This window comes from Carassius gibelio, chromosome A24, assembly GCF_023724105.1.
Source record: "Carassius gibelio isolate Cgi1373 ecotype wild population from Czech Republic chromosome A24, carGib1.2-hapl.c, whole genome shotgun sequence".
Classification (NCBI taxonomy): Eukaryota; Metazoa; Chordata; class Actinopteri; order Cypriniformes; family Cyprinidae; genus Carassius; species Carassius gibelio.
This window is the reverse complement of record NC_068394.1, coordinates 1,289,222-1,310,254: the sequence shown is the minus strand read 5'-3', so window position 1 is coordinate 1,310,254 and position 21,033 is coordinate 1,289,222. Positions and strand designations below refer to the sequence as shown.

Here is a 21,033-nt window from a genome sequence, read left to right as displayed (position 1 = left end):
TCATGCATCCACTTAAAATAATCAAAACACCGGCTAAATCAAATACACTGATTTAAAAAAACGTCAAAAATGGCACTAGATTTGATATTGTGTTTGTGCATGTAATGCAGTGCCATTCAGGTATTTCTTTCCACACTGTCATTGGGACTGAAGCGTGGCGGGGTTCAGAGGAGATGATTAAGAGTCGTGTGTGAGTGTGTGAGACCCCGTTCATCCTCATCAGAGACAGCGGTCCGATTGGCTGCCAGCGCTCCATCCATTAAAGCCACAAATCACCCCTTCAGACAGACTCAGGTTGCCCGTTTCCCATGATTCACTGCAGTTTGTCACCATCTCTACATCCTGAGAGCGGAGGCTGTCACGCTTGATGTCTCAGTTATCTCTGCTGGAGCACATGGAGGATTTTCCTCTGGACACAGACAGGGAATCCTCTCTGTAAACGAGTCTCATTCAGCGCTGATAACATGTTGAATCCACAGTCAGATCACGTCTAATCCATCATACTCTTACCTTGACTTTATGATGAGAATTCAAACTCAGATAAGCCAGATATTAAAGTCATACAGGTTTAGAATGAAATTATGTGGTCACACTTTATTTCAAGGTACAGTTCTCACTATTAATGAACTAATAACTGCTTATACTTAGTCAGGTGTGTGTTACGTTTATGTGTTAGGTAGAGTTAGGGATGTGGTTTAAGGGTTAATTTGAGCTATTTTAGTTCATCAAGTTAAACTAAATGAAAAGTTGAAATGATGAAATAAATTTCATTAAAGCAGAAGTTTTCACTTTCATTTCAGTTCACGTTTTTTATTTATTTATTTATTAATTATAAGTAATTTTGTTATGTACTTTAATCATTTTGATTATTATTATTTATAATTGAGCATAACTATTTAGGCTTAATTCATTTGTATTTCAGTTTAATATATGTGTGTTTTATTTTAGGATAATTTTTTTTATGATTATAGTTTTTATTAATGTTTCGACTTATCCTCTATTTTTATATTTTCATGTTTTCCTTTAAATTTTAGATTTATTTTAGTAATTTAGCATAATTTTAGAATAAAACTTTTTTTTTGTTTTTCAGTTCCTTTTTATTCATTTCAAAATAATTTTAATGTAATGCCAACTCAAACTTATTACTTAGTAGCTATTATATAAACACGTATTATATATATTACATACATGTACATCCAACTTATATTACTGCAAAACCACTAGCAATAAGTTTCTTTAGGCTCCGAGAGAAAAGAAGAGCAGACGAACAAATGCAGGAAGATCAAACTTTCTCTGTATTATGAAGAGAAAAGAAGAAGCTTGCTGTTAGTATGATGTAGGTTTTTTAGGTGCACTCTTGCCATACATTAATCTATTACTTTTCCTACATAATTTTTAACATAAAAGATTGGTAAACTATCTATTTAGATAGATATTCCAACTATATATAGTTTGTCATGATTAGATTAGGATTTAATTGTAAAATAGTGAAGTAAACGTAGGCGTCCCACCGAGGAGCCCAGTGGCAGTTAACAGGTTAAACTTTGTAAATTTGTTTAAATCTGAATGCAAATTTTAATTATTCCCGACTAAGAGACTTTTTAAACAAAAACATAAATAATATTATTTATTAAAATTGTAATTTTCCATTTTTTATCTTACGAAAAAGATTAATAATCCTGTTGATATATATAAATCCTGTGAACTTTTATTAATCTATGATAAAACACAACTAGTCGCTCTTATATAAATTCATTGCAGTTCAAAACAGTTCATAGGTTTTTAAAGAAAAGTTGCATTAAATTGATCAACATTTAAAGTAAAGAAATGCATAATGTCACAAAGGTTTCTATTTCAAATAAATGCTGTTCTTTTGACCTTTTCTATTCTGACTCTGACCTTCTGAACAGTAGAGTAAGTCTATGATTCGTCCTCATTTACATATCTAGGTAAACGTGTGTGTACTGTTTCTGTAAAACACTCAGTTAAATGCATTGCTTTTCTACAGAGCTTGTTAATATGAAAACACAACGAATGAATAATCATCATAGAGTTTGGGAAGCGGCTGGTGATGTTTTCACTGAGTTGAGCAGATTCAGTGCAGGTGTGCTGGAGTCGCATTTGCATATGCAAATCTGCGACTGCTCATTTGCATATGCAAGTATCGGCTGTGAATTTAATGCTGCAGATTAGCTAACTATAGGTGACTGTGTGTGCGTGTGTGTGTGTGTGTGTGTGTGTGAACATACTGACAAACATCATCTCAACATGCCTATAAACACACATATGAACAGCAGAGGCCGAGAGGCATTGTGTTGGTTGCTGCTGACACACACACACACACACACACACACACAAACACACACATGTGCGTGCCATAACTTTGCCGTAAGCATTTATATGTCACGTTAGCGCTTGACTCTGCAGCCGTGTGCTATTAATAGAGCGTTTGTCTCAGTGTTCAGTGTAGAGAGCATGATTACAAAACCAACTAGTTGGTCTTAAAAATAACATTATTATTAGCTTGTCACCAATAAAATATAGAGATGATTATTTTACTTTATTTTAAAATATTTTTATATATTTTTAAATAATAAAATATAAAAAAAATTTTTTATTAATATATATATATATATATATATATATATATATATATATATATATATATATATATATATAATTATCTAATAATGCTTATATAATATGTAGATGCTTATATAATGTTTATAAGTATTTATTATATATGCTAATAAATTGTAAATAATAATATAGAAACCATGTGGTGTTTAGGCTGATTTCTGGGGGGTTGCTAAGATGCGATGTTTGGTTGTTGTGTAAAAATTCTAGTTTTAATCATAAATCAAAATTTTATGAGGGTTTATACTTTTTGCAGATGGGGTAATAAAAATAACTATGGGGTATATTCTCCAAAAAAAAAAAAAAACACACATTTAGGTGTGTTACACAAATAGTTTTTGTAAAGTGATTTATATCATGTAAAACTGACCAGAACCACCGCTCCTCAGCTCATGTTTTCGCGCTCGATTGCTAATTCATCCGATGTCATCTCCTCGTTTCGCCCACTTTATCTCACATTAGTTTTTGTCTTCTTCTTCCCGTTTCTGAGCTTCGGTCTGCGCTCTTCTCTCGTTCACATTCTCCCTCCCTCCCTTCTCCCTCCCTCTCTCTCTCTCTCTCTCTCTCTCTCTCTCTCTCTGACAGAAGTAGGATTCTAGTAGAGCTTCTTCTCTCAGCGTGCACTAACACGAAGCGGCTGTTGTCTTCACGCAGCAGCTCAGCATCCCTGCGTTTGTGGAGAATCTCGAATCTTTCCCGTCTCACAGTGTTCAGAGAGAGCTGGTTGGGATATGGGTTGATGCTCGTGCACGCTTGGTGTAGGCCGTGGGTTTGGCGCGGCGCGGCAGTGGCTCGATGCGGGGATCATGGTCGTAGCGCTGGCGCTCAAGCTGTTGACCGAGCTGCTCCAGTGCACCGCTCTCATGCCGCTCTGTGACACTGGCACGACCAGCTCCACCCGCTGCGATGACATCATGCCCCGTCTGACCGCTGAGGGGCCCGAGGTGAGGGTCACACCTGTGTGTCCGGGTCTGTGTGAACTAGGGCTAATGCGAGGAACGAACTCAAGCTCGAGAAGAACGAGGAATGACGCTTTGTGTGTGATATTGTAGTAAACGTCCCTGCAGTTTTCTGTTGTTTTTAAACGATGGATGCCAGATTTTAAATCATTGCCTCAATCTGTTGAGTATTTCATGTAGATGCTTCCAGATCCTCTGTGTTTGATATATACTTTTTTTTAAGCACATGAATTCGACTATGATTCACATGCTATTATGCATTCAATATGTGTGTGTGTGTGTGTGTGTGTGTGTGAGATCATCATAACATCTCTGAAATGTCTCAAACTGTGGTCAGATTTGCCATGACTGCAATAAAAAAGGTCTCGATGTGAATTTAAACATTTCTCATCAAATGAGCTGCAACACTAAAAATCACTGTTCACTTTTTCCACAATTACAAAGATTTGGCAAGTTTTATTTACAACTATAATGCTATACATATACATTGTGTTATATGTATTTTTACATTTACATTAAGTCATTTAGCAGATACTTTTATCCAAAGCAACTTACAATAGAAGCAATTAAAATCAACAAAAGAGCAATGATATACAAGAGCTATAACAAATCTGAGTTAGCTTAATGCAGTACACGTAGCAAGGGCTTTTTAAATAATATAATAAAGAAAAAGTAAAAAAAGAGGTCTTTTTAAGGGATGGGGATTTTTCTTTGACTCTTTCTGCAGTTACACGGTGGCACCAGTAGGTGACTCTTAATGAGTGAGTCATTTGAATCATTTGTTGAACTGATTCATTTAACAATGCATTCAACCACAGAGCAAGTTAATGAGTGAGTCATTTGAATCATTTTTTGGTGTTTTTGATGGTCAGAATCCCATTGAAATGTCTTTGATATCTGCGCTAGAGAATCACAGATCTGGCTCAATATTTAATGCTGATGAGGGTCAGTTTTGATGCACCATGTGACGGTGGTGAGCATGTGTCAGGCGTTTATAGGGTTAAGAATGGCCGCTTGCATCACAGGTAATTTCTTTAGTCCCTAGAGAGCCTGAAACTCACACACACACACACACACACACACACTCCAAAGAGCTACAAATTCAGCCCACACAGCCCTAATAACAGGCTAAAATAGGGCTTTTAAAGGCTGCTGAAGCCCTGAATCACGCTCATGTGGGCTACAAGAGATCTGAGTGTCCATAATGACAGATGTGTGTCAGACGCTCATTTTCAGTCTCTTCTGAGGTCTGAGAATCCATTTCGGAAAGAGATTAAAGGTCTGATCCAAACCCGAGTGAGCTGAGGTGAGATCTGCTGTCTACATAGGCAGCTCCCTTCTAAGGCAGCATCCTAACTGAAGCAGAAGTGACAGATTTGTGATACTTCACAGAGGCTGCATCTCAAAACTGTAGTATTGAATGAAACACAAGATTATTTAGTCATTTAAAGTACATTTAAAAACAACAGCTGTTGACCACAATGCTGTACAATGTTAAAAGTAAAAACATTTAAGAAAATGCATCGTGTTACTCTCGCTAGATCGATCGCGGGATGATTTTAGCATCACTTGTGTGAATAAAAACACAAAACAAATTAAAAAAATATATATTATACAGCATGTAGATGTATCAAATCAGATCTGTCTATAAACTCTTTGCTGATTGGCTTTTGTGCGGCAACACGTCACGCATATTTTAACCTCGAGTTTAAAAGAAAGTTATTCAACTTGCGCAGAAGTTGCAAATGAGGCAAAAAATGCGCGTTCACTGCAAACACTTCACCCTGTTTGCCTCTTTTTACATTTTTGCATTGGCTTTGTAAGTAATCTACTCGCTCATAATTAAATTATCTTTTGGACTTCATTATTTATCAGATTAAATAGACATTATAAAAAGTGAGTTGCGAGTTGATGAGAAGCTTATGATTCTTTAATAATAAAAAATGTCAACTTCATATAAAATATAATTTTGAAATAAATGTGTAAATATAAATAAATATAATATAGAAATTTATGAAATACTGCTGGGGCTTCTTGAATCAATGATAAGCTTATTAAAATAATTTAATGTGAAAATCTTATTAAAAGCTTATTTAAAGCTTAATTAAATCATTGAAATGTAAATTAATATGAATGTAAAGTAAATGTAATTATTGGTAGTTAGACAAATGGATGGACGGACAGATAGATGGATAGATGATGGATGGATGCAAAGATAGATGGATGGACGGATGGACAGATGATAGATGGATGGATGTATGGATGGATGGATGCAATGATGGTTGGACGGATGGACAGACTGACAGATGATAGATGGATGAATGGATGGATGGATGCAAGGATGGTTTGATGGATGGACAGATGGACGGACAGATGATAGATGGATAAATGGATGGATGGATGCAATGATGGATGGATGGATGGATGCAAGGATGGTTGGATGGATGGATGCAAGGATGGTTGGATGGATGGACAGATGGACAGATAGATGGATGGATGGAAGGACGGATGATGGATTGATGGATTGATGGATGGATGGATGGATGGATGGATGGTTGGATGGACGGACAGATGATAGATGGATAAATGGATGGATGGATTGATACAAGGATGGATGGATGGATGGATGCAAGGATGTTTGGATGGATGGACGGATGGACAGATAGATGGATGGATGGAAGGATGGATGATGGATTGATGGATGGATGGATGCAAGGATCGTTGGACGGATAGATAGATAGATAGATAGATAGATAGATAGATAGATAGATAGATAGATAGATAGATAGATAGATAGATAGATAGATAGATAGATAGATAGATAGATAGATAGATAGATAGATAGATAGATAGATAGATGTTATTCTATGCTTAGGCAATAGGAACAGTAAGAGATTAAGAAGAAAAAACTAAAAACTATTTATTGCAATACTCCTTTATTTTACTTAAAAGCAAAGAAAATCCACTGGTTCCTAGTGTATTTTGTATAATATAAAATATGTCATTTTTATTTTAAAAATAACACTGACATCTCACAGCTGCTGGTAGCCCATGCACAAACTGGGGAACACATAAATTCCTACATTTTGAAAATAAACATACATGTACTTCAGTAACCATCTTAATTAAACTTAACAGTACGCCATTCACAAGCACGTATTGAACCGTGGATGAGTGGATGGACGGATAGATGATAGATGTGACTTCATACATCACATCTCCGTGCAAGGTTATGCAAGCCGGAGTATTTTCAACAGCTGTGAAATGTGGCTTTAAAAAAGAAAAAAAAGTGTCTTTTTTGCATTATTAAAAAAGCAGATCACAGAAGCCTCTAAATCTCTCACTGTCCCAAATTAAAGCTCTCAAATCCTCAACAGACCTGAGAACGAAACTTGAGTCCGACTGAGAATAAAGACACGAGGAGAAGTCCTGAAGCAACAGTGATGATGAAGATCTGAGAAGAAAGCTGCAGGCGAGCGAGAGAGAGAATTAGAGACGGAAAAGATGAATGCATGACTTCACATGCTCTCTTTTATTATTTTACAATGAAACTCATCTGTGATACAAAAGAGAAAGACGAGCGGCGGAGCGTTTCTGATGCTGATAGATGACTCGGCTGATGTGTTCTGTGGCTTGAGTTTCACTTTTGACTCTTTTTGCCGGGTTTTATCCGCAGTGCTCTAGGATTGAATTATTAATCTCGCTATCAAACCCAGAGGTCCTGAGAAAATGAGAAACTGAGAGCAGATTCAAGCTTCTGCCATTGTTTATGATAGAAATTGAGGCTGTTCAAGATTTGATTTGCTGGATCACCGCAGGGCTCTCTCAGACCTGAATCATTTCACTTCCAGCCCGGGAAATATCTGTTGACTCAAGGTTTCTGCCGGATTTCTTTCAGGGTTGAACTGTGAAATGAAATGCATGAAAGCTGCATACCTTTGGACATTCAAGTATGAAAGATATTTTATTATTGTACTTCCACACACATCTGAGAAATCATAATATAGGATCAGAACCATGTTGTAATGGATATTTAATGTTGAAGATGTATTTTATTTATTTTTCTTTTTTTATATATTCAGAAGACAGGGTTGTTATATTGTGGGTAGTTAAATGCATGAATCAGGGTTATGATTGTTGACTAAAACTAAAGACATATTTTGAAAAGCAAAGTGAAGAAAAAAAATGACATAAAACCCCCCAATTTTTTTTTTACAATTAATAATAAAAAAAAAAAAAAAAACATAATGTATAAAAAAAAATATTCAAAATATTATTAAAAATAAATATAAAATGCATTTATTTATTTATTGCATTTATGTCCTATTAAAAGATTGTGTGTAAATAGTCACTTTCAGTTCAGTTTAACGATTTAGATAATATTATAGTTTACAAATTTATTAAATCTTCTTTTTGTTGACAAATTAATTCTGCTCAGTGAGAAAAATCATGTCGTCTTTCAAATCATTCAAATGATTCATCTACTAAAGAATCATTCAAAATGATTCACTCAAATTATTAATCTACTAAAGAATCATTCAAAAGGATTCATTCAAATGATTCATCTACTAAAGAATCATTCAAAATGATTCACTCAAATTATTAATCTACTAAAGAATCATTCAAAATTATTCATTCAAATGATTCATCTACATAAGAATCATTCAAAATTATTCATTCAAGTGATTCATCTACTAAAGAACCATTCTAAATGATTCACTCAAATGATTTGTTCGTGATCAAATAACGTGTTCTGACTCCTTCGGTCCAGATTTTAACATCTTCACGGCTCTTTGCCAAATCAATCAGAACACGACACATCCAGAGCGAAACCTCAATCTCATAAACCTTCATTAGATGCTGTCAACACCTCATTTAGTTAGAAACTAAGATGCAGTGGAGGTTTATGATATGTTTAGGTGTCAGCATTAAAAGTTTAGTCGTTTTAATAGTCTGAAATGACACTTAAAGGAGCAGTACACTCAGAAAAGAAGAGTTTGTGTCAATATTTACTCACTAAACTCAAATCCTGCTGTTGTTTTCTGTTGATAAATGATGCTTCTATGTTGCTTTGCCTATTTCTCACCATCACATCCACCGTGATCTGGTCCTTCAAGAGCATTTATATTAAAACGAGCCTCCAGTGAATGTGGGAATACACAGGTCACGTTTACGTCCTCTCTGAGCTTCTTCTAGTGTGTTTTGACATCGTTTTGCTTGACCGGGGAGATCTGGAAAGCTATATAAAGGCGAGATGTCCCCTGAGGAGGGTCTTGTGGCTCTAATAGCTGCTCAATGACGGCTGAACTGAGATCAGGCTGTTTGATGATTTCTCAGGCGTGATGCCAGCTGATGTCTGCACACACACTTTACTTAAAACAACAGACGTTTATCAAATGCTTCAGTAAAATCACAGCAACAACAACATGATCAACCTTGTTCTGGAGCAGTTTCAGTGCAGTAGAAGATGCAGATATGTCTCTGAAATAGTGCAAAAAAATACATTCAAAAATTCTAAATTCATTCTGATAATAAAAATACAAATACAAACAATAAAACTACGTTTTAAAACATTAAAATGTATTAAATGGGAAATTAAATGAAGGGATGAATTAAAATTATGATTTTATAATGTATTTGATATGTAATATTGCTTCTTAAATGTCAATAAATATTAATAAAATTAATACTTTATTTCTATAGCATCCTTAAAATGTTTATATTTATTTACATAAAACATGGCACACAAATAAATAATTTAATTAATTAAAATTAATATTGTATTCGGTTTGATTAAAAAATAGGAAACACACAATAAAACTAAAATTAAATAAATTATTAAAATGAAATAAAGGGATATATTAAAAGGATGATTGTTTTCTAAAATGTCAAATCATTTCAGTAAAATCACTATATTTTTGCAAGGCAAGGTTGTTTACATAAAGCTTGCTTTAAACACAATGTAAACAATAATATGACATTATTAAAATAATAATAAAAATAAAGAAAGCAATACAATTAAAATAAAAAAAAATAAACAAAATAAACATGCATTAAAATTAAGATAAAGGGCAAACAAAAATGCAATTATAAAATGCTAAATGGAGATATGAACAGTTATTTGTGCCTGGGTTTCTTTACACACAGATGGAATGATCTAATGCGATGATGCATCAGTTGTGCAAAACTGAGAAATAGAACGAATATTTCTTTTTTTCCCCTTTTAAATAATTACCTAAACAAGTGTATACTCCCGAACTCCTCCAGATTGAGCTGTGACCCCCACAGATGCTCTGTCAGTGCTGGAGGAAACACAGCATTAGTCATGTGTTCAGAGCGTTTCTGCTCTTTTGGGCCGTCGCAGCAGCTGGAGGACATTTCCCATGATGCATCACATGAGAACACCTGCTGACCCCCACAATGCCCTGCGTCTGTCTTGACATGAAGCGTATTCAGAGACGGACCTCAGCTGGAGAGGAACGAGGAGGAGGTCTGAGGGAAGCTCATGAACGCATCTGATTGGACCAGCTTGTGACCTACTCATTTGCATACTATTACTATTCATGTTGTGCATTACTGTAGCCTATATATAAATACTCAAATACAATTTTATTTAAAAGACTCAATTTCTAGTGTGGATGAACTTAAAGGAACATCAGCTGCATGTAGATTTATTTATATATATTTTTTTTTTAACTATTAAAACTTTTTTTTGTTGTTGACAAAAACAAAATGAATAATCCAAGATTAAAATGAAAACAAAAAAAATATAATAATAAAAAGTAAAATATATATATATATATATATATATGTGTGTGTGTGTGTGTGTGTGTGTGTGTGTGTGTGTGTGTGTGTGTGTGTGTTTGTGTGAGTGTGTTAAATTAAAATAAATTTATTTTATTTTATTTAAATTAAATTAAATTAAATTGAATTGAATTGAATTGAATTGAATTGAATTAAATTAAATTAAATAATTTTAATTTTAATTTTAATTTTAATTTTAATAAAATATAATGTATTGGTGATTAGAATGACTAGAATAAACATTGGCTGTTTAACAAAAGTTGTATTTAATTTTTGTGTTTTCATTTTAAGTAAAGAAAATTGTGGGGGGTGGGGGAGATTATTATGGCAGAAGAGACGTCTTACTGAAAAATCCCTGAACAATCTTAATTATTTTATGTTTATCAGATGAGTGATGGCATGAACTCGACAAAAGAAGACTGTAAACTCATTAATCTGACGCTGACTGATGAGATCTTGTGCTGTTTTCTGATTATTTGTTTACATCAGTCTCTTTCTTGTCGGTGTGGATTATTCAGAAACGTTCTTGTATCTTTACTGAAACGCAAACACACATCAGTGTTCATCTGTGCATGGAAAGATGAAGCGTTAGAAAGCTGTGTTCACCAACAGAAGCACAAGTGCTTTATATAAACCCATCAGCAGAGGTCACCAGAGGTCAACTCCTCTCGCACACTAACCAGGGCACTTCCCTCACTAGTGTACTTCTTCGTCAGACACTCACAATATTACTATAATATGATATTACCTCCATTGTGTGCATTAAAATCTTATAATCCTTGTAATGCATGTTGTGTGTGTGTTTTATTATTTACTGTCTAATTATTTTAGTATCATCGAGATACTATTATAGTTTTTATTAATATTTTGAGTTAGTTTTGATATTTTCTATTATTATTATTCCGTTTTTGTTATTTTTGTATTATTATAATTTATTATATTTTATTGTGTGTGAAAATATGTCTGTGTGTGTGTGTGTTTATAATAATATTGTTTTTATTAATTCTTTAAGTTTTCATTTTTATATTTTCGGTTTTCTATATTTTAATGTTTAGTCATTTTGTTGTGTGCTTGTCATTTTATATTATTATTCTTTTTTTTTTAAATGTCTGTGCAGTTTTTACATTTCTTTTTGTTATTTTATTCCATTAATTTTTATATGAAAAATAAAAAAAAATTTGCTTGGCAGCTAGCATATATATATATATATATATATATATATATATATATATATATATATATATATATATATATATATATATATATATATTATGTACAATAAAATATTACTTAAAAATGTACATATTATACAGATAAATATACCTAATATCTAAAAATAAAAATAATATAATATCTAAAAATATATAAATATATAAAAAATAAATAAAATATATAAAAAATATATATATATAAATATATATATTTTTTTTTTCAATAAATTATTGTGTTTTCGTTCGTTTTTAGATTAGGAGAAAATACTGACCATGGCTTATGCAAAAAAAAAAAAAAAAAACATATATATATATATATATATTGCATATATTTCTTCAGAATCATCAACGTTCTTCTGAACACGAGACTCTTTCAGTCTCAGCATCCGCTCTGGTCTCTGTCTGTGTCCAGGTGTTGTCTCTGGGTGCTGACGTCCTGCCGGAGTACAAGCTCCAGACGCCGCGCATCCACAAGTGGACCGTGCTGCACTACAGTCCGTTCAAGGCGGTGTGGGACTGGCTGATCCTGCTGCTGGTCATCTACACGGCCATCCTCACGCCGTACTCCGCCGCCTTCCTGCTCAACGGGGACGAGGACACCTCCGCCCAGAACTGCAGCTACACCTGCAGCGCGCTCAACGTGGTGGACCTCACCGTGGACATCATGTTCATCATCGACATCATCATCAACTTCCGCACCACGTACGTCAACGCCAACGACGAGGTGGTCAGCCACCCGCTGCGCATCGCCGTGCATTACTTCAAAGGATGGTTCCTCATCGACATGGTGGCGGCCATTCCCTTCGACCTGCTCATAGACCGCAGCGGGGAGGAGATGAGCGCAGAGGTCAAGCTTTATCTTTTAACTTGACATTGCTTTCTATGCTGTCAGGTGTTGTGATAAATTGCATGCTTCGCTCCTCTTAATATCCTCTCTTCACACTTAGAATAACAGTAATATACTGTGTGTTGCCTTTTGCATGCACTGCATTATCTTCTCATGCATATTGATTTAAATGCAATGCATATTGATTTAAACTTCTTAAGACATTTTCAAAGCCAGAATACGTCAGTTTTGCAGTGTGACCAGAAGTTGCATTAAAAGCTGTTTAAGTCTCTTTATTTATTTATTTTGTAAAATGAATGAAAAAGTAATGCAAGACATTTGCAGTCAGATATCATATTGACGTATTGTGCTCCGTTCAATTCATTCCTTTATTTTTATTATTGGTTTTAAAAGATCGTAAGACACCTTGAAATTAAACATAAACAGTTTAATGCACCCTTTCAAAAATTAATGACTTAAAAGGTCTTAAATCAGAGCAGAAAGTGTTAAATTCATGAAATCGTGGCATTAAATGTTGCATACATTGCTAAAAATTGCTTGATTTAGGCTAACATCCTTAAATGCATTTACTTGGGACACACAATACACACATGGAGTCTTTTTTTCTGAGAAACAGAACAAAATAAAATACATTTATGCTTAAAACAAGAACAAACACCTTTCGATAAAAAATAAAAATAATTTTCCCTTTTGAAAAAAAAAAAATTTCCGACCTCATTTGCAGATATTTGTTCTGTTTTTTATTCATAACTCATAAAACAAGACTTTTGTAAATTTTCTTCTTCACTAAATGTATCGTGAAGCTTTAGACGTTTGTACGGGAAAACAAGATAAAAACACTGAAGAACAATTTTTAAATTTTCTTCTTTTTTTATTTTATTTAATTTTTTTTGCAGTAAGAGTTATTTCGATGTTGTTGGAAACTGTAAAATTAATTAAAAAGTAATGATGATCTATTGGAATTTGCATTGTAAAACATCAAAGTGTTGCTAATGCAGTGTTTCTTAAAGGGACAGTCCACCTTAAAAATGAGTTCACCCTAAAACCTTTTTTCCGTTGAACACGAAAGAAGATAGTTTGAAGAAAGTTGGTAACCAAACAGATGACGGTAGCCATAGACATCAACAGTATGGAAAAAGTTACATTGGAAGTCCATTTTTATTTTTGGGTGTACTGTCCCTTTAAAAGTATATTACTTGGTTTTCAAAAAAGGTCTTTAGCAAGAAACCTGTTGTTTATTTTCCTTTGCTTTCTCTTATTGTAGCCCACTCAGCAGACCACCCTGATCGGGCTGCTGAAGACGGCTCGTCTCTTACGTCTGGTCCGCGTGGCTCGTAAACTGGACCGTTACTCTGAGTACGGCGCGGCCGTGCTCTTCCTGCTCATGTGCACGTTCGCTCTGATCGCTCATTGGCTGGCCTGCATCTGGTTCGCCATCGGGAACGTGGAGCAGAACCGCTCCATCGGCTGGCTGCACGCTCTCGGTGTGGATCTGGGCAAACCACACAACAGCAGCATCAGAGGATCGGGACCCAGCATCAAGGACAAGTACGTGACCGCGTTATACTTCACCTTCAGCAGCCTGACCAGCGTGGGCTTCGGGAACGTGTCGCCCAACACCAACTCCGAGAAGATCTTCTCCATCTGTGTCATGCTGATCGGATGTGAGTATGTCTCGCTGTTCAACAGTCAGACGTCAGTTTGGATGGTACAGTTTACAAAAATCCACTTAAAAATTTGTAGAAAGAGAATATTTTTAGAACTGTTTCTACTTTAAACATTAACAGGCTAAAATTTTTTACCTAACATATATCGCGTATTTTCCAGACTATAAGTCGCACTTTTTTTCATAGCTTGTCTGGTCCTGCGACTTATAGTCAGGTGCGACTTATATAGCAAAATTAATTTGACATGAACCAAGAGAAATAAAAAAAGTTAAAACATTACCGACGACAGCCGCTAGAGGGCGCTCTATGTACCCCTAATAAACATAGAGCGCCCTCTCGTGGCTGTAGACGGTAATGTCAACAGTGTATATATATATATATATATATATATATATATATATATATATATATATATATATATAGATATATATATATATATATATATAGATATATAGATATATACAGTATATGAGTGTGTTATTAAAAATAAATTCTTAAAAAATATACAATAAATAAATAATAAAATAAATGTTTGTTATTAACTGAAATAAGTAAATAATAAATAAATATTTTATTTATTTTTAGGCAACATTTCTCATTTTCGGTTTGTTTAAATTCATGTATTAAGATACTTAAACAGAAATATAATTGATGACATACAGGTCTATGATAAAAATTACAAAGCATACAACACAATTACTAAAACTTCAAAACTGAAAGTATGATACTAAAACAATAATATAATAAATTAGACTTTTTTTCTTTGTTCTGATGACAGTGAACTTTGTTCTAGACGTTGAAGATATCGATCAAAAGAGAGATTTGTAGAAGTCATTTTAATTCACTAAATAGATCCAGAGAAAACAAAGCATAACTGAGCCACTAACGCACGTCTGAGTGTTGATCTTTATCCTTAATGTCTTGTAGTTCAGAGAAACCTTTTTTTCGTGCACTTTAAAGTCAATATGCTGATGAAACATCCTCTCTTTTTAATTCTTGGTGAACAAATCATCCTGAAAGCTCATTTTGTAGGTCCTGATCTAATTAATATCACTGCCACACGTTTATTAGACCTCAATAACTGTGAAGTAATTTCCATTTTTATGGCCGGTAGAAGCATTTATCATCAGCGCTGCAGAATTATATTCTGGAAGAGAGCGAAAGGAGAAAACCAGCATGACTTCTTCGATCTGATGCAAGATTGTTCATGACATTCGACAGCTGAAGTCTGCAGACCGTACAGAACACACTTTAAAAGCTGAACGACTGCAACAGCCTCGGTTTCTTCTGTTTTTACTGAATATAACAGATTAGTTTCATTCTTTAGTCTGTTAGAATGAACATCCAAAAATCAGACCCAGGTGATATTTCACTCCGAACCTCAAGTATATTTATTTTATTTTATTTTACTTTATAAAAAAAATTATTTCCTTTTTATTATAGTAATTATTTTGTTAAATTATTTTCATTAGCATGTTTTTCTTTATTAAAGTCATGAATTAAATGCAGTTTAACAACTATACAATTTAAATAATATTGCATTGTTTATTCATTCATCCATCTATCTATCCATCCATCCACCCATCCAGCCATCATCCACCCATCCATCCACCCATCCACCCATCCATCCATCCATCCATTCACCCATCCATCCATCCACCCATTATCCATCCACCCATCCACCCATCCATCCATCCATCCATCCATCTATCCACCCATTATCCTTCCATCCACCCATCCATCCATACATTAATCCATCCACCCATTATCCTTCCATCCACCCATCCATCAATCCATCTATCCACCCATCCATCCACCCATTCATCCATCCATCCACCCATCAATCCATCCATCCACCCATCCATCCATCCATCCATCCATCCATCCATCCATCCATCCACCCATCCACCCATCCATTCATCCATCCATCCACCCATCCACCCATCCATCCATCCACCCATCCACCCATCCATCCATCCACCCACCCACCCATCCATCCACCCATCCACCCATCCATCCATCCATCCACCCACCCATCCATCCATCCATCCACCCATTATCCTTCCATCAATCCATCCATCAATCCATCCATCCATCCACCCATTATCCTTCTATCCACCCATCCATCAATCCATCTATCCACCCATCCATCCACCCATTGATCCATCCATCCATCCACCCATCCATCAATCCATCCATCCATCCACCCATCCATCCATCTATCCATCTATCCGTCTATCCATCCATCCATCTATCCGTCTATCCATCCATCCAACCATCTATCATCCATCCATCCATCCATCCATCCATCCATCCATCCATCCATTCATCTATCATTCATTCATTCATTCATTCATAGGCATTTAAAAGTAAGTAAAGAGGCTAAGATTATTTTGCCTTACATTAATGAACGCAGGGTGGGGAAATTATTACTATTATTTTTAATCAATTACAAAATAATATTTTTGTATGTATAAAAATATATGATGTATAATGTCACAATGTAAATAATCTTAGTAAAAATTGACATAAAGGCTTGATTTCTTGACTTTTCAGATTTTTTTGAGATGACGATATATCATTCCTGTGAGAACAAACAGAAAACGGAGGAGAAATGCAGTGTTTTCTGACCATCTCTACATGTATTGGTTTAGTGTCATGAGAATCTCTTTGCTGCTGTTTCTACTGCTGTAATGTGATTGATATCTCTGAGATGCGTCCGTGATCTAAGCAGATGTCAGACAGTCAGTACCTGTGTAGTGCTTCATCACGCCGCTGTTATTAACCTTGCCCTCCCGTTCCTGTCCAGCGCTCATGTACGCCAGCATCTTCGGGAACGTGTCGGCCATCATCCAGCGGCTGTACTCGGGAACGGCTCGCTATCACACTCAGATGCTGCGGGTGAGAGAGTTCATCCGCTTCCATCAGATTCCCAACCCGCTGCGCCAGAGACTGGAGGAATACTTCCAACACGCCTGGTCCTACACCAACGGCATCGACATGAACGCCGTGAGTCCACCTCACCTCACATCACCCGGACATCAACATGTGCTAGACAGATAATGCTTCTGGGTTTCTGATAGCTGTTTCTTGTGCTCTCTCAGGTGCTGAAAGGTTTCCCAGAGTGTCTTCAGGCCGACATCTGTCTGCATCTGAACAGGACTCTGCTGCAGAACTGTAAAGCGTTCAAGGGCTCCACTAAAGGATGTCTGCGGGCGCTGGCCATGAAGTTTAAGACCACTCACGCCCCGCCGGGCGACACGCTGGTGCACGCCGGAGACGTCCTGACCGCCATCTACTTCATCTCCCGCGGCTCCATCGAGATCTTACGTGGAGATGTGGTGGTGGCAATCTTGGGTAGGTGTCAGTGTGAGGTTTTGTAAAATCAAAAGACTTTTGTTTTTAAGGATCTAGGATCTGTTTTCCTGTTTAAGTCACTGTAACTCTATTTAATTTGAATGCAACACGGTTTGTACTGGGAGGTCTCTCTCTAGTGCCACCTACAGGAAGTCAGCTGTAAAATAGTGTTATGCTGAATGAACACACTCAGTGGAATAATAACAATTCACCCAAAAATCGTTCATGACTTTCCTGCATGACTGCATTTCTTCTGTGGAATAAACAAGCAGATGTTTAGAAGAATATCACTGCTGTTCTTCGAAAGCATTCGGTGACTAGTGACTGTTAAACTCCAAAAAGGATTTAAAAAATAATATTAAAAAAAAAATCATATCACTCATATGCGACATTCCACGTCTTACCAAAATATATTTTATTTATCTGATTTATTTATAGTATTTATTGTTTATGTCCCAGTCCTTTATGTATCATTTAAAAAGATCATAATATAAATAAATACATGTTTAAAAATTATTTTTTATTTTTTTAATGACAAGGTGGTAATGATTAAAATACAAATATTAAAATATTAAAAAATATATATAAAAATAGTTAATAAATAAAAAAATCACATCTGAATCAATCAGTCAATATAATGATAAAAAATAGACAAAAGGATATATATATATATATATATATAATTTAATGCCTAAAAGCAAAGTATTAAAATATATAAACATAGATAAATAAAACTCTATATTAATAAAACACAAATTAAGGACTTAAAAGGTCTTAAATCAGAGCAAAAAGTCTTAAATTCATGAAATCGTGGCATTAAATGTTGCATACATTGCTAAAAATTGCTTGATTTGTGCTAACATCCTTAAATGTATTTACTTGAGACGCACAATACACACACAGAGTCTTGTTTTCTGAGAAACTGAACAAAATAAAATACATTTATGCTTAAAACAAGAACGATTCGATGGAGAATAAATATAATTTTCCCTGACCTTGTTCACTCCCTTCATTTAGAGAAATTTCACATAAAACAAGTCTTGTGTAGTTTTGCTACTTCACTAAACGTGTCTTGATTTAAGAAGCTTTAGACGTTTATTTTTTGCACTGTAATCGTAAGGTACAGCAAAACTTTCTTCCATGTTCTAGTGATTGGAAACATAGGTTTAAATCGGCTAAAAAGGCTTCTAACTACAAATAGAAGTTATAGAATTGTTTATGGATGCTTCTGACATCCCAGGGAAGAATGATATATTCGGGGAGCCCATCAACCTGTACGCACGGCCTGGGAAATCCAACGCAGACGTGAGGGCGCTGACGTACTGCGACCTGCACAAGATCCACCGAGACGACGTGCTGGAGGTGCTGGACATGTACCCCGAGTTCTCCGACCACTTCTGGAGCAACCTGGAGATCACCTTTAACCTCCGAGACGTGAGTCCCGCTCACTCAACACATCTTCAGTCACTGGAGCACAAGCACAGAATCCATGTGTTCCCTTACAGACCAACATGATTCCCGGATCCCCCAGCAGCGCTGACTCAGACTGCCCCGGATTCAACAGACTGCGCAGGAGAAAGCTTTCCTTCCGACGCCGGACAGAAAAAGGTTTCACATTTCACATTCACTGTTTGTGGATGATATGTGTGCAGATGTTGGTGAATATCCATCACGTGTTTGTTTCTCCAGACGATGCTGATGCTGGAGAGATCAAGAGGAATGAGAAACCCGCCCGGAGAGGCAGAAAGGGGTGGGAGGAGCCTCAGAACTCTGTCTCCTCCCACTCCAGTAGTGATGAGGGGGAGGAGCCTGTGCACACAAGCCCCGCCCCTCTCACTACACTCATGGATGTGATTGAAGGAGAGGGCGATCCCAAAACAGGAAACACATGCAACGCCCTATCAGGTGACAGAACGACAAGTGAACTCGTATATAAATTATATAATATAAAAAACACAAGTTATAATATTTTTTTAAATGTTCGGAATTAGAATTTTCAATTAAGTTGCATAAAATATATTTAAATAAAATAATACAATAGTATATAAAAATCGTGGTAGTTTAAATGTTACAATGTGACAATAAAACTGTTATGATTATATTAAAATATAAAAAAAAAAAAACAGGCATTAAATAAACACATTTTTATCACAATTTTGTAACATTTTAGTCTATAAACATTTTCTTATCAAGATTTGATTGAAATAATGTTGTTGGAAAAAAAAATACTAGAGTAAATGCAATAAATACTAAAGTAATATATTTATAATAAAGGGTATATAAATGAATAAAATATTAATTATTAAATAATTATTAAACGGTGCCCAATATAATATAATATAATATAATATAATATAATATAATATAATATAATATAATATAATATAATATAATATAATATAATATAATCAAGCAGTTATAGTGGAAAATAAAACCTAAAATAATAAAATTAATAATAATTAACAATTATAAGATAAAATAAAATAAAATATAGTAATATTCTGAATTAATATTATTTAAACAGTGAAAAACAAATAAATGCAAATAGAGTAAATTCAAAAAATACTAATATATATATATACAGGGGCGGATCTAGAAAAATATTGATGGGGTGGCAAGAAGGGGGCAGGAATTTTTGAGGGGTGGCAACATATGGCAGAAGTATATATACTGAATTTAGTCACAGTTATCACAGTTTGATGATAAATATATGTGCACACTATAAAAGGCACAGGCTATCATTTACAAACTTAATCTCATGCAATCAATGTCTTGCATTTGAAACAGTTCATATCAGGAATAAGTGACTATAAGCACCACACACTCACTAATGCATACAGTATGCATCCACATGTCATTAAGAGCATTATAAAAGATTCAGTGTTATCAATATGTCCATTTATTATAAGAAACACAATATTCTAACAGCCAATGACATTTCCAGCTGGGAGACTCAACTGATTTTCTACAGTTTAGTGTTAATCATCATCTAACTCAACCAGTCAAGAGCTACATTTAGCCTTAGATGTTATATGAATATGGTCCTGAAGCATAGGTTTTATTAGCTGACAATAATAATAAACAAATAAACATTATAGGCACAAATAGTTTTATCAAATGAAATGGTGAAATCATCTCATAGCGCGCTGACGTACACATGTGTAGCATACATCATGCATCAATATAGTGAAGAGCTGAAAACACCACGCGTGCTTCAGTGTGTGTGTGTGTGTGTGTGTGTGTGTAGTAGAGCACACATTCCCAGAGACGTGTATAAAAACACCTTAAGGGTTCTCATAAGCAGGATTTATTGTTGTGCCCCCTTTCCTCACTTAACTAGGAAAAAACACCTAGTATAGGGGTGAAAAAATAACTTTAATCAAATAAAAAAACTAAATGAATAAATTGTGTTATTTACAAATCACAATTGTAGCTCTCGACATTTACCTGTGGCTATAACTTTATTATGACTCTAATTTATTTTATAGTCTCAAGCATTCAGAAATCATGCAAAAGGAAACTAAGCAGTTTTACTATGATAAAACCATGGT

The 21,033-nt window shown here is 35.0% G+C and overlaps 1 protein-coding gene across 1 annotated transcript in view; it reads left to right on the top strand.

The window, feature by feature from the left end:
* LOC127946297 (potassium voltage-gated channel subfamily H member 2-like) overlaps window positions 1–21,033 on the top strand; it is a 111,488-nt gene that overhangs the window by 83,692 nt on the left and 6,763 nt on the right. Inside the window, exons 6-12 of the mRNA XM_052542763.1 lie at window positions 12,024–12,458; window positions 13,723–14,122; window positions 16,935–17,134; window positions 17,230–17,482; window positions 18,723–18,916; window positions 18,988–19,090; window positions 19,172–19,387. Of these exons, the coding sequence (XP_052398723.1) occupies window positions 12,024–12,458; window positions 13,723–14,122; window positions 16,935–17,134; window positions 17,230–17,482; window positions 18,723–18,916; window positions 18,988–19,090; window positions 19,172–19,387 (1,801 nt within the window). The remainder of the gene's footprint in view (window positions 1–12,023; window positions 12,459–13,722; window positions 14,123–16,934; window positions 17,135–17,229; window positions 17,483–18,722; window positions 18,917–18,987; window positions 19,091–19,171; window positions 19,388–21,033) is intronic.